This window comes from Salmo salar, chromosome 11 (genome assembly GCF_965601325.2).
Source record: "Salmo salar chromosome 11, fSalSal1, whole genome shotgun sequence".
Taxonomy (NCBI): Eukaryota; Metazoa; Chordata; class Actinopteri; order Salmoniformes; family Salmonidae; genus Salmo; species Salmo salar.
In genome coordinates this window covers 77,981,641-77,997,042 of record NC_138301.1, presented here as the reverse complement: position 1 = coordinate 77,997,042, position 15,402 = coordinate 77,981,641, and the positions used below count along the sequence as shown (strand labels likewise).

At 41.3% G+C, this 15,402-nt stretch overlaps 2 protein-coding genes across 2 annotated transcripts in view; one reads left to right on the top strand and one right to left on the bottom strand.

Moving 5' to 3' along the window:
- The window catches only part of LOC106562885 (DENN domain-containing protein 1A), a 273,596-nt gene that overhangs the window by 170,752 nt on the left and 87,442 nt on the right, over nt 1-15,402 (top strand). The window contains exons 9-10 of the mRNA XM_082958057.1: nt 840-950; nt 3,910-4,010. Coding sequence (XP_082814183.1) covers nt 840-950; nt 3,910-4,010 — 212 coding nt within the window. The remainder of the gene's footprint in view (nt 1-839; nt 951-3,909; nt 4,011-15,402) is intronic.
- On the bottom strand, nt 12,114-13,843 carry LOC145858950 (uncharacterized). The gene is made up of 2 exons (XM_082957612.1): nt 13,495-13,843; nt 12,114-13,301 (listed from the first exon to the last, which is right to left on the bottom strand). Exons 1-2 carry the CDS (start codon nt 13,841-13,843, stop codon nt 12,922-12,924), a joined length of 729 nt encoding a protein of 242 aa, XP_082813738.1. The 3' UTR covers nt 12,114-12,921.

The window sequence follows — 15,402 nt, the reverse complement described above, 5'->3', positions numbered from 1 at the left end:
GTGACAGAGACAAGAAGGGAGCCGTCAGTGCAGTGCCTTTGAACTTGCCTGGTTACCCATCCACATGACTCTGGCAAAACTCCACACCCACACTAATGTTTCTTCTCTACGATAAGTCTGCATATAATCACCTCCCCGATGACTTCTCAAATGCAAACACATTCAAACCGTTCTGATTGGTCCAATAAACCGATTGATTAGGCCAGAGCCTGAACACACGTGGGTGTTTCAGAAATTGTAATTGGCTTTGATACTCTGCTTGGTTAGAGACAATCCAATCACTGATGACTTGTCTTGTACAACGCCCCTCACTTTGATGACGGCAGTCTCAGGCTGAATGTATGTAGCGATAGATAGAGCAACACAATTAAATTGTGTGCCGTATGAGACGTCAGGCAACCTTTGAACCCCAGTAAGCAGGGGGAGGTGTCGGAGGAGGAGGCTGTAGTCTTCAGAAGTAATGGTTGTGGAGGATTGGAGAATGACAGATATATAGGCTCACACATACACACACCCCTGCCTTCTACCTCAGCTTATTTCACTTAAACCTCTGGTGGAATGCCTACATATTCGTTTCCAGCATCCCCAGATATAAAGAGCATAAATGTATGTTTTCTACACTATTGTATTTAATTGTATTACACTCTGATGATCGCAATGAAAGGTTTGTGTCTTCCTGTTACACTCTTCACCTGTTATACTTATGTTATACCAATAAAAGCTATTTAATTGATGTTGATGCCTTGTACTATTCATGCACAGTCATTGGTCCTCCCTTGCCTTCACGACTAACCTCTACCTTGTTTTGTTTTTGTTGTTTTTTTGCCTTTTTTTTGCAGAGAAACCTAACAGAATATTTTGTAGCTGTAGATGTCAATAACATGCTCCATCTGTACGCTAGTATGCTTTATGAGCGTCGAATCCTCATCTGCTGTAGCAAACTAAGCACTGTAAGTACTGTAGACTCTTCATTCCCCCCACCTCTTCCTCCTTTTTCACGCCTCATCTCTATCTCTCCATGCATATCCACTTATTAATGAAAGTGTCCTTTTTTTACAGGATTGGCTTGGTACTGTTGCATAAGTGGTTGCACACCCAACTGTAATTATTTTTATCCAGCAGAAATGTTTTAAGATATTGTTGATGTGTGTGTGGGGAACCTGGGTGTGTTCCCCTGCAACTGCAGAATCTTTTTACACCCTTTACATTTTCTGTTCCTTTTTTCTTTCTAACCTCCACCGGTAACCCTCTTCACACCTTTTTCTAGAGAGGACAGTGTAAAGAACTTGTTATCTGCTAAAAATATCTCCTTACACATACATTGAAGGAGCCCTCTTTTGTTGTACTGTACTGTACTATACGAAGCAAAGTCTTCCATTATGGTTCTAGTAACGGTCCTAACATGGAGTCCTGAGGCATTCCTAAGTCTTCCATTATGGTTCTAGTAACGGTCCTAACATGGAGTCCTGAGGCATTCCTAAGTCTTCCATTATGGTTCTAGTAACGGTCCTAACATGGAGTCCTGAGGCATTCCTAAGTCTTCCATTATGTGATATCCACGCTACACAATTAAGCCCCTCCCACCCTCTCGGCGCCTTTAAAGTTACTAATGTCTGATTACCGAGGCCCAGTCTAAGTGCTGTATTTTACACATACTGTAGTTTGGATACTCAATAGAGCTCACAATCCCAATGGAAAAATTATATTCTTTAGATACTACACCTGAACATGTAGTAGCAAAGATGACAACATGTTAGAATGTGTGGTATAAAACTAACTTTGCCTTCCATCAAAATGTGGCCATGTTCTTTGAAGAATATGGAGAGAACACACTTTTCCTTTTCCATATCAGTGGTTATTGAGGAATAGAAATAAGGGACATACCTATGTAGTGCACTACCTTTGACCAGAGCCATGGGAGAAAAGCAGAAGGTTCCTCTAATGTTTCACCAAAACAGAGAAACCACATGTCTTCCACCTCCTTTATAAAAAGATATATGATTAATCTAAGTGAAAAATCTTTACCTGACATGGCTGTGGAAGAGCATTCCTCAAGGTCCCTTTCTCCCTACCCCCCATTCCCTATGACGAGTTGTCATAACGTTTCCCTTCCCCCGTCTTACATCAGAGCAACATTTTCAGAATCTCAACCAAGCTGGCCAGTTTGATTGTTTATGGGGGGTGAGAGAAAGGAGCATGTTTTATGATCACTCTCATGCCTTTTTGACAGCTCTGAATATAGAAAACCACCCATGTCACATGTCTGAGACAAATGCTGTTATTCTGGGGAAAGGCTGTTCTGTTGTTTGTCGGGCAGCGCAACGTCACTATTATTGACACATCTGCCAGCGTTTGACGGCGCCATCTGAATATGATCAGTCCTGTAGGCTGGCTGGCTGGCGCTACATTCCTCCTACCTTACACACAAAAGGCAGTGGGATTTGTCACGCTCGTATTAAGCATCAGTGATAGGAACTGTCAAGGGGAAAAGGAGTAGGGAATTGATCTTTTTTTTCTCTTCTTACTGTAAATGAAGTTGCTGGTCTAATTTCCGGTGGTGTAATTTTTTTCATTTCTGGGGTAGCTTTGATGCCATGAGTAATGGCCAATTTCCTCTTGGACTTCAACCCGTGTGTGCATGCGTGCTCGTGACTGACTGTCGGCTTTGGTTTCCTGGATAGACGGTTACAGTCATTTTGGGTGGACAAGAAGTTAATTAATAGAGTTTAATTAAATAGTACCTGCAAAACACCCGTCTCAATGTCTACAGTGAAGAGGCGACTCTGGTATGCTGGCCTTCTAGGCAGAGTTGCAAAGAAAAAGCCATATCTCAGACTGGCCAATAAAAAGAAAAGATTAAGATGGGCAAAAGAACACAGACACTGGAGAGAGGAACTCTGCCTAAAAGGCCAGCATCCCGGAGTCGCCTCTTCACTGTTGACGTTGAGACTGGTGTTTTGCTGGTACTATTTAATGAAATTGACAGTTGAGGACTTGTGAGGTGTCTGTTTCTCAAACTAGACACGCTAATGTACTTGTCCTCTTGCTCAGTTGTGCACCGGGGCCTCCCACTCCTCTTTCTATTCTGGTTAGAGACAGTTTGCTCTCTCCTGTGAAGGGAGAAGTACGCAGCGTTGTACTAGATCTTCAGTTTCTTGGAAATTTCTCGCATGGAATAGCCTTCATTTCTCAGAACAAGAATAGACTGACGAGTTTCAGAAGAAAGGTCTTTGTTTCTGGCCATTTTGAGCCTGTAATCGAACCCACAAATGCTGACGCTCCAGATACTCAACTAGTCTAAAGAAGCCCAGTTTTATTGCTTCTTTAATCAGGACAACAGTTTGTCTGTGCTAACATAAATGCAAAAGGGTTTTCTAATGATCAATTAGCCTTTTAAAATGATAACCTTGGATTAGCTAACACAACGTGCCATTGGAACACAGGAGTGATGGTTGCTGATAATGGGCCTCTGTACGCCTATGTAGATATTCCATAAAAAATCTGCTGTTTCCAGCTACAATAGTAATTTACAACATTAACAATGTCTACACTATATTTCTGATCAATTTGATGTTATTTTAATGGACAAAATATGTGCTTTCTTTCAAAAACAAGGACATTTCTAAGTGACCTCAAACTTTTGAACGGAAGTGTACATTATATTGACAGTCACTATTTCTTGCATTTTCTTATCGGAGAAAAAATATATTATAACCCCGGGTGCAAGATGCTCTATACCTCTCAACTTGATACATATGAGAATATCGTTAACATTTCAGGAATATGGCTATAGCCATACTTTTGAACGGTAGTGTATGTTTCAAAATTAAACTGTAAAAAAATAGTTATATGCCTTATGTTCTGTGGTGTTGTGGGTGATTGTCCTGTTTTGTACTCTCTCCCTCACAGTTAACTGCGTGTGTTCATGGGTCGGCGGCCATGATGTACCCCATGTATTGGCAACACGTTTACATTCCCGTCCTGCCTCAGCACCTTATAGACTACTGCTGGTGAGTAACCACAATGGTCCTCTGTAGCTCAGTTGATAGAGCATGACACTTGCAACACCAGGATATTGGGTTTGAATCCTGGGACCACCCATTCATAATAAATGTATGGACGCATGACTGCTAAATGGGCATACACTACATGAGCAAAAGTATGTGGATACCTGCTCGTCGAACATCTCATTTCAAAATCATTGGCATTGATGTGGAGCTGGTTCCGCCTTTGTTGCTATAACAGCCTCCACTCTTCTGGGAAGGCTTTCCACTAGATGTTTAAACATTTCTGCAGGGACTTGCTTCCATTCAGCCACAAGAACATTAGTGAGGTCGGGCGATTAGGCATGGCTCGCAGTCTGCATTCATCCCAAATATGTTCAATTGGGTTGAGGTCAGGACTCTGTGCAGGCCAGTCAAGTTCTTCCACACCGATCTCGACAAACCATTTCTGTATGGACTTTGCTATGTGCACGGGGACATTATCATTCTGACACAGGAAAGGGCATTCCCAAAACTGTTGCCACAAAGTTGGAAGTGTCATAAGCTTCGTCTTCTGATGAGGAGAAATCAATATCGGACCAATACGCAGCATGGTAAGTGTCCATACTTATTTTTTTTTTAAACCGTGAACACTAAAGAAAATGAATGACAGTCTTGTAAGGTACTAACTATACAAAGAAACAACCACCCACAAACACAAGAGAAAATAAACCCATATAAATATGGCCTCCAATTAGAAGCAACGACAACCAGCTGCTTCTAATTGGAGGTCGTTCCCAAAACTAACATAGAAATAGAACAACTAGAAATACGAACATAGAACGATAACCAAAAACCCCGAAACATATAAAACAAACACCCCCTGCCACGCCCTGACCAAACTACAATAACAAATAACCCCCTTTACTGGTCAGCACGTGACAGGAAGCACAGAATCATCTTGAATGCTGTAGCGTTTTTACTTATCTATTTTTTACTCATCTATTTTTTTTTACTTAACACTTGTTTTTCTTAACTGCATTGTTGGTTAAGGGCTTGTAAGTAAGCATTTCACTGTAAGGTCTACACCTGTTGTATTCCTATACCTTCCGGAGACACCTGAAACCCCACCTCTTTAAGGAATACCTGGGATAGGATAAAGAAATCCTTCTAACCCCCCCTTAAAAGATTTAGATGCACTATTGTAAAGTGGTTGTTCCACTGGATATTATAAGGTGAATGCACCAATTTGTAAGTCGCTCTGGATAAGAGCGTCTGCTAAATGACTTAAATGTAAATGTAAATGTATTCAGCACGTGACAAATAACATTTGATTTGGTGAAGCGTGATTCATCACTCTAGAGAACGCTTTTCCACTGCTCCAGAGTCCAATAGCGGTGAGCTTTACAACAATCCAGCCGATGCTTGGTATTTTGCGCATGGTGATCTTAGGCTTGCGTGCTGCTGCAAATTCACCTTTCAGCAGGACAATAACCCTTAAACTCAAAGCCAAATCTATACTGTAGTTGCTTACCAAGATGACATTGAATGTTCCTGAGTTGCTTAATTACAGTTTTAACTTAAATCGGCTTGAACACAACTATGGCAAAACTTGAAATTGGCTGTATATCAATGATGTATATCAACTTGACAGAGCTTGAATTTTTTTTAAAGAATAATGGGCAAATATTGTACAATCCAGGTGTGCGCAAAACTCTTAGACTTACTCAAAAAGACTCACAGTTGTAATCACTACCAAAGGTGATTCTAACATTGACTCAAGGGGTTTAATACTTGTAATCAAGACATATTAGTGTTCTTTGTTTTGACAAATGTAAAAAAATATATATTCCTCTTTGACCTTACAGAATATTTTGTGTAGATCGTTGACAAGAAATTACATTTAAATCATTTTCCCCCCACTTTGTAACACAACAAAATGTGGAAAAAGTCTAGTGTTGAAAACTTTCAGTGGTAGCAAAAATCTGACATTGATTGATTTACCAAGACGAGTCCCCCCCATGCTTGTCTGAAAGCAGCGCGATTGCGCTGTCCCAATCAAAACGGTGCTGGAATTATCATCTAGTTGACCACACACGGCTATTGCTTTAAATGTAGTATAACGGTTGGATATGACATTGTGAGTTTCAGTATAAGCAACAATTTGATACATGCCTTCAATTGCATTAGCCTACTTTATTACAATATTTTCATCATTCAGTTGATCATAACTACGTTTTTCTTCTCGCCTCGCTTTTCTATGACAATGGCTGTTTCCTCGTCTCCTCACTCCTCCACCTTCTCATCACCAGTTTAAATCAATTTACTGTTTTTTAGAAGTCTGGGGGGGATTTCGGGTTTGGGCTCATTGCATTTCGGTAATGTCGGACTGGGCCTGGCCTTTGGCTAAGACCAGCCTCAAATTTTCACACCTGATGAGAACTCTACCTTGCATCCAATGCTCTTGCCTATAAATTTGATTTAGCTCTGTCCATTAATTTGAGAGTGTTTACATTTCTCCTGCCCCATACCATAACTGTTTATCAAGACAGTGGCGGGGTAATGCTTTGTTGTTGTTTGAACTGCAGATTGCTCCCTTTAAAGTTGTATTTGACACAGTAGAATAAAATACATATGTGGATTCATAAAGCATCTGAAATAGGGGTGGATAGTACAATATGACCCTGTTTCAATTATTTTGAGTATATCACAATAGTTTGACAGTGTCGCGTATTAAAAAAAATGTTGCAGTGTATCTGGTTCCTTATTCTGGTTCAAAGGCTAAAGGTTTGTGTGTGTGCATGCGCGAGGGAGTGTGTGCACATGTGTGCTTGTGCGTGTATTTGTCCATGCGTGTGTATGTATAATGTTGAACCCTAGTAGTTGGACCTATCTCAGTCAACAGGAATAATCTCACCCACCCCTCTACCCATGGTGTAGTTAACTGAAGGTGTGGAACACAGCTCTGTTTCAGATGGGTCACATAATGTAGAAGCTCCAGAAGTTTTCATTGTTTCAGTGTAGAAACATGCTGGCTTCATTTCCTTAGCAGCAGGCTTCTTTACTAGCACCAACACACCTTTTAACCTTTTCACACGTACCAACAAACAAGTCTGATCATTCTACAGTGTTCCCTGCAGCCAAACCGGTGTGATTAGAACGCTTATTTAGAACGTTCAGTTTCGATTGACGCAAAAGTCAGCATTTGAGCTAGCCACACTGTTTTTTTCACAAATGTTTAGCACTGTAGTGGCTTCCTTTCCTCTTTACCATAGCCACTGCCCAAGCCTGAAGCGGGGTTGTTTGGTACGCATACAGCCCACACTCAAGGTTTCCAAAAAGCCAAACATTCAATGTGATCCAGGGATATGGGGCAACAAAAATGTTTATTCTTCTTATATCTAACAGGAAAATGAATATCCAATCAACTTAAAACATAGGTTACTTGATATGGAAAATACACAATATGACCTGTCTGTATGTCTGTATGGTCAAAAAACTATACCGCTCCCGCGTCTAACAAGGACTCCTCCCCCCAAAGGCCCAACTTCCTGCTTTTATCCTAACACACTTACTGCAGTACAATGAATGGGCAAGAGGGGGGGGACAAAACTAAGTTACACTAACAACAAATGAATACATCTCAATCAGGTAAATATAAATCATAAAAGTACGTACCTAATATTTCATCATATACATTCATATTTACACAAATATACATGGAGCTCTGTATGTTCTGTCTTTTATACAAATATGTCCAAATAGGCTCTAACATACCGGCCCCTAATTGTTGACTGCACTGAATGGACAACAATTACTTAATATTCAAACGTAGAGCCAATACACAAAACATTCTATACCAGAGCACTATTACAGTTCATAGCTATATACAAATATACAAGGTGCCATATAGGAAAAGAGTCCGTAGATCTCAGTCTGAGTTGAAGTGTTCAGGTGTTCAACTTCCAAAAATGTCAAGAGTATGACGTCCAAAAAATTTATGACTACGACATCAAAGAATGTAAGAGTACAACATCAACGAATCAGAGGTGCACGTGATTCAAAGATGGAGCACTGTGTATGTGTGTGTGTCTCACTCCGCCGCCTCCAGGAGCAGACAGAGTTTATTGATAGGTCTCTGTAAGATATTGGTCTTAGTCTTAACCAAGATGCTCCAGACAAGACCTTTGGCCCCTGGCAAAGCCTCCACCACACGCCCCATTAGCCAAGAGTTCCTAGGGGCGGTGTCGTCGACGATGACCACAAGGTCACCAGGACTGAAGTTTCTCTTAGTTTTGTTCCACTTGTTCCGCTCCTGCATAAGTGGAAGATACTCCCTGATCCATGTCTTCCAGAAGAGGTCAGTAATATATTGTACTTGCTTCCATCTCCTTCGTGAGTATAGGTCGCTTCTCTGGAATAGTCCTGGTGGCAGGACTGGCTTTGCTTTCAGATGAAGCAGATGGTTCGGAGTCAGGGGTTCTAGATCATTAGGGTCATTTGTTACAGTTGTGATTGGTCTGTCGTTCATGATTGCCTCAACTTCACACAAGACTGTCTGCAAAGCCTCATCATCCAGTACTTGCTCTTTAAGGACTGAATAGAGGATTGTCATGACGTTGGCCTCGGAGTACAGGGAGGACAGTTGACCCCCTCCCCCCTTTGCACCATCCCCCAACCTACCTTCCCCCACCCAGGCCCTATGTGAAAGGGTTATAAAAACTCTAAGAGGAGAATCTCTTGCCACATGGCCCATAGAGAGACACAGGAAATTCTTCCAACTCACAGAATTGGGGAGCCAAGCGACATTTGTGTTCTGGAGAAGGTATGGAAGATTGGTGAAGAATCCAGCTACGAACTGGTCCGCTAGGCTAGGCGGGACGAATTCGTCCCACCTACGTAACAGCCACTGCTATCCTGTGGCGCGATTTTCAAAACCTTAAAAATCCTATTACTTCAATTTCTCAAACATATGACTATTTTACAGCCATTTAAAGACAAGACTCTCGTTAATCTAACCACACTGTCCGATTTCAAAAAGGCTTTACAACGAAAGCAAAACATTAGATTATGTCAGCAGAGTACCAAGCCAGAAATAATCAGACACCCATTTTTCAAGCCAGCATATAATGTCACCAAAACCCAGAAGACAGCTAAATGCAGCACTCACCTTTGATGATCTTCATCAGTTGACAACCCTAGGACATTATGTTATACAATACATGCATGTTTTGTTCAATCAAGTTCATATTTATATCAAAAAACAGCTTTTTACATTAGCATGTGACGTTCAGAACTAGCATACCCCCCGCAAACTTCCGGGGAATTCGCTAACATTTTACTAAATTACTCACGATAAACGTTCACAAAAAGCATAACAATTATTTTAAGAATTATAGATACAGACCTCCTCTATGCACTCGATATGTCCGATTTTAAAATAGCTTTTTGGTGAAAGCACATTTTGCAATATTCTAAGTACATAGCCCAGGCATCACGGGCTCGCTATTTAGACACCCGGCAAGTTTAGCACTCACCATAATCATATTTACTATTATAAAAGTTTCATTACCTTTTGTTGTCTTCGTCAGAATACACACCCAGGACTGCTACTTCAATAACAAATGTTGGTTTGGTCCAAAATAATCCATCGTTATATCCGAATAGCGGCGTTTTGTTCGTGCGTTCCAGACACTATCCGAAATAGTAAAGAAGTGTCACGCGCATGGCGCAATTCGTGACAATAAAATTCTAAGTATTCCATTACCGTACTTCGAAGCATGTCAACCGCTGTTTAAAATCAATTTTTACGACATTTTTCTCGTAGAAAAGCGATAATATTCCGACAGGGAATCTCCTTTTCGGCAAACAGAGAAAAAAATCCCAAAGGCGGGGGCGGTCGGGGTCATGCGCATAAGCCAGTGTCCCTTGATCGGCCACTTGAGAAAGGCGATAATGTGTTTCAGCCTGGGGCTGGAATGACGACATTCTGTTTTTTCCCGGGCTCTGAGCGCCTATGGACGACGTGGGAAGTGTCACGTTAGAGCAGAGATCCTTAGTAAATGATAGAGATGGAAAAGAAGTTCAACAAATGGTCAGACAGGCCACTTCCTGTAAAGGAATCTCTCAGGTTTTGACCTGCCATTTGAGTTCTGTTATACTCACAGACACCATTCAAACAGTTTTAGAAAATTTAGGGTGTTTTCTATCCATATGTAATAAGTATATGCATATTCTAGTTACTGGGTAGGAGTGGTAACCAGATTAAATCGGGTATGTTTTTTATCCAGCCGTGTCAATGCTGCCCCCTAGCCCTAACAGGTTAACTCAGTCATCGGCACGCCCCCAGGGACACAGACAGGACCAGGCGTCATGTGACAAGCTGTTCTATGTCACTATAAAACTATACCCTGATTTACATTTCTTCAGACCAGGCCTCCACTCAATTGATGAGTTGGCCAATAGGTTTGACCATCCAACCCATCTACTGAAAGTGAACCATACCACGTGGTTAACTTTTAGACTATTGATACCGACAGAATAAGAACAAGTCTTTGATATTAATTATTAGTCTGCAGCTAAGTAAATTATATCATTGAACGCGAAGACCAACGAAACATCCATTCTATGACGACATTAACCTCTATGGGCTAGGTGGGACGCTAGCGTGCCACCCGTGGTGCACTCCATCAACAGCAGGTGCATTTCAAGAGCGGCAAATTTGAATCCAAATAAATGTCAAAATTCAAATTTTTCAAAAATACAACTATTTTACACCATTTGAAAGATAAACATCTCCTTAATCTAACCACGTTTTACGATTTCAAAAAGGTTTTACGGCGAAAGCATAAATTTAGAGTATGTTAGGACAGTACATTTACAAGAGTTGTGTGTAATGTTTTGTCAAGTCAAAGACAGGGTCACCAAAACCATAAAACCAGCTAAAATGATGCACTAACCTTTTACAATCTCCATCAGATGACACTCCTAGGACATTATGTTAGACAATGCATGCATTTTTAGTTCTATCAAGTTCATATTTATATCCAAAAACAGCGTTTTACTATGGCATTGATGTTGAGGAAATCGTTTCCCTCCAATAACCGGCAGTCAAGTCAGCGTCACAAATTAAATAATTAAAATTAGAAAACATTGGTAAAATATTATATTGTCATTTAAAGAATTATAGATTTACATCTCTTGAACTCAATCAACTTGCCAGATTTAAAAATAACCTTACTGGGAAATCACACTTTGCAATAATCTGAGCACTGCGCCCAGAAAAATACGCGTTGCGATACAGACTAGACGTCATGTTGGGGAGATCTAAAATCGAAAATACTATGCAAATAATCCATTACCTTTGATTCTCTTCATCAGATGTCACTTCCAGGTATCACAGGTCCATAACGAATGTAGTTTTGTTCAAAAAAGCTCATCATTTATGTCCAAAAATCTCCGTCTTGTTAGCACATGATCTAAGCCAGCCGGACTTCTCGTCATGAACGAGGGGAAAAAATATATTTCCGTTCGTTCAAACATGTCAAACGTTGTATAGCATAAATCATTAGGGCCTTTTTTAACCAGAACATGAATAATATTCAAGGTGGACGAATGCATACTCTTTTATAACGTATTGGAACGAGGGTACCCAACATGAACTCGCGCGCCAGGTGTCTAATGGGACATCATCGTTCCATGGCTCTTGTTCGGTCAGATCTCCCTCCAGAAGACTCAAAACACTTTGTAAAGGCTGGTGACATCTAGTGGAAGCAATAGGAAGTGCCAAAATATTCCTCAGCCCCTGTGTTTTTCAATGGGATAGGTTTAAAGTCAATACAACACATCAGGTATCCACTTCCTGTCAGAAAATGTCTCAGGGTTTTGCCTGCCAAATGAGTTCTGTTATACTCACAGACACCATTCAAACAGTTTTAGAAACTTTAGAGTGTTTTCTATCCATATATAATAAGTATATGCATATTCTAGTTACTGGGTAGGATTAGTAACCAGATTAAATTTGGTACATTTTTTTATCCAGACGTGCAAATGCTGCCCCCTAGCCCTAACAGGTTAAGAGATGTACCTTTATAGGATGATGAACAGTCAAACACCATTCGTATTGTTCCTTTGCGCTTATTTACATTTAAGTCATTTAGCAGACGCTCTTATCCAGAGCGACTTACAAATTGGAAACCAAACAGACTTGTGAAAGGTAAGTTGAATCCTTTCAAGCGATGTTGAAAAATAGACCTGAAACTTGACCCTTTTCTTTCATAGGCATTTCTGTTTACTTCCGATAGCCTTTGTTCCAGAGAGACACAGCAATTCAATCTAAAGGGCACCAGTGGTAGAGCACCCCCATTTTCCAATATTCCTTCAACACATTGTACAGGTTTAAAAATGACAATTGATCACTTGGACTGTATATTTTGCAAAATGTACTTAACAGCAGACAAAAACCCCTAAAAAATACACATATCATTTTGCATATTATGAGACCTGTTCAAGTCCCTCAACCTATGGTAGATTTAATACATGTCCCAAATGGCACCCTATAGTACACTACTTTGTTTAGTGTAGTGCACTATAAGAGGAATAGGGTGCCATTTGGGACAAATCCTGAATGAGTAGAACCCTCCCCGTTGTTTCACACACGGGACAAACACACATTCTCCAAAACATGACTACAAGCAGTTTATAGTCCATCCAAAATACGAATATAAACAAGACATTTGTGAATTGGTGGCATGAAATCCAGCTTGCGATCATGAAAAGGATAAGACCATGGCTACGAGCAGATCGATCACAAAATAAAAAAAAATAAAAAAAAATAAAAAGCGGAACAATTATTTAATAATAAAAAATAAAAGTTGCTGCTCTTCAACTGTGTTTCTGTCCTCAGAGGGAGAGGAGACTCAGAGGGGTCCATACGCCTTTAAGAGAAGCCTCCGAGAGGAAGGAACCGTCGAGGGGTCCATACACCTTTAAGAGAAGCCTCCGAGGGGAAGGACCCTCCTCCGGTCTGTTGTTGAAATACATCAATGGTATCCTCGTCTTCCATCTCAAGCTGTGCAGGTGTGTCGGTCTCGTTGATCGGCTGTCCGTCAAATCTAAACCGTATCTGTCTAATTGACAAACCCTGTCTTTCGCAGTACGCCTTCATCAGCTTGCTGAGCGGAGTATGCCGTTTAATTTTGAACTGGACTACTGACCCATCTTGACCCGCAACCTTTAGGTTGATGTGGTCGTTTTCAGTCTTCACTCCTTCCTTTGGCTTTTCTTCAGACGTGTAGCTAGTTAATGCTCTGAGATTTACTAATTTATAGACAGATTGCTAAATGTTTGCGCTTTTTCCCCCCCCCCCAACTCTCTCGGTCTTCTGTTTGCCGACCAGGAGCGCGCAAAGGGTTTTAAACTCATCGCTTATGGTGAACGCCATGGTGTGGTATGTACCATACCGTGCCTTTCTTTCTGAGAAGCTGTTCTTGTGGTACCTTCTCGGCATAACCTTTTGTTATCATCTCTTCCATGAAGCCTTTGTACTCTGCAGCATAACCTTCATCCTTCTTAAACTTCCTGATGATATTTAGAGCCCGCTGCTTTGCCATGTCACGATTGTTCGGCAGGACTACCTGTTTGTTGTGAAAGGGCAATGGTAAGTAGTAGTGACGGTCTTTGAGGGTTATGGAGCTTGATACTATCTCCATAAACTTACGATCCTCAGCTGACATCTCACTTTTCTCTTCATACTCGCTCTCAGGGAAGTCATGGTTGTATTGATATACAAGAAGAACCCCCAGGTCGGCCATTGAGATACGATTGGCCATCATCGTAGGACGTCCAGATTCTTCTGCCATGGTACAATTGTTAAGAGGACCGTTCATCACCCATCCAAAGATGGTTTTCACTGCATACGGTCCGTTGCCTTGGCTATTTATGATTTGCCAGGGTTCCATTGCCTTTGGAGCATTTACGCCAATCAGGAGTTCGACGTCAGCATCAATTTCCTTCAACTGAACCTCTTTCAGGTATGGCCACCTTTTGAGATCTTTCTGAGTGGGAATGTTCTCTTGTCACTGGGATCTTATTTTGGGTGTAGACCTTTAGTAATGCAAGAAATGTGTTGCCTTCCACGTTGCCAATCTCTAATCCAGATATCTCAAATTCTTGGTAGGGCTCTCCTGCCCCATTGTGCGTAGCAGAATTTCAGTCTCACTGCATTTAGCATTCAGGTGCCTCATGAGTCTCTCCATACAAAATGTTGCCGAGCTACCAGAATCGAGAAACGCATAGGTTAACACAGACTTGCTTCCATTTGCCACCTTTACTTGAACTGGCACAATTGCAAGTGCACAATCTGTACCGGCCCCGGTATCGTCACCAGCTTCCAGTGAGACAAGAGCACTGCTGACAGTCTCCTCCCGCTTTACTGCTACACCACTCATATCTGCCTTTTGAGATCTAAATCTCTCTCTTCCTTCAATGTGCAGGATAGTGGGGTGCTTTCTTTGACAGCTCTGACAGGTCATCCTTCTTTTACATTCTTTGCTTAAGTGTCCTCTCATCAAACAGCCAAAACAATGGCCTTTTGATCTCAGAAACTCAACCTTGGATTCGTGTGGCTGTGCCTTCACCTGTTGGCAGTCGACCAATAAATGCTCTCCAGCACAAAATACGCATGAGGTACTGGGAGCGTCAGAAGGATAGGTGCCTGGTCTCTTTACGTTTAATGTTTGTGACTCTGGAAAAACCTCTAAAAGAACAATCTGCCACTACAGCTACTGCAGTGGCAAAGCTGCTTCCCCTACTCTTGGACTTGAACTGCTGTTTAAAGTCAGCTTCTGTTCTGGTTTTTAAAAACTTTTTGTTGGACAGGGGATCTTGAATATCTCCATACAACGGATCCTGCAGTATTTTGGCCTGTTTTTCCATGAACGTCACAAGGTCACTGAACTGGGCCCTCAGGTGTCTTCTCTCTAAAATATCACATGCCGTAGACCTCAATTTTTCGCTTAGGTTGTAGGGAAGTTTTGACATGATCAACTTTATGTTGGAGGGAAGATTAAGCTCTTCCATGTTCTGTAGGTCGTGCATAGTGTTACAGCAACCTCTAAGATAGAGTGCATAGCCACCCAGTCCCTTTCCATCATCCGGTTTGATGTTTGTCCAGTTCCAAGCCTTTTCCATGTAAGCAGTGGTGACTTTGATTTCATTGCCAAAGTGTTCCTTTAACAACCTCTTAGCCTCTGCATAGCCTCTTCTGGCTTCCATATGCAGACAACTACGTACCAGATCCTTGGGCTGACCAGTGGTGTACTGTTCCAGGTAATAGAGCCTATCCTGGTGACTGCTTGTCTTATCTTCTATACCATGTTCAAATGCACGCATGAATGGCCTAAAGTTTAGAGGATCACCG

Bases quoted from the DNA above. Each gene is read 5' to 3' on its own strand.
- LOC145858950 (XM_082957612.1), bottom strand. From the start codon at position 13,843: ATGGCAGAAGAATCTGGACGTCCTACGATGATGGCCAATCGTATCTCA. The intron at 13,302-13,494 runs GTTATGCCGAGA...TCTATAAATTAG, and splicing joins GGAAGAGATGATAACAAAAG to TAAATCTCAGAGCATTAACT.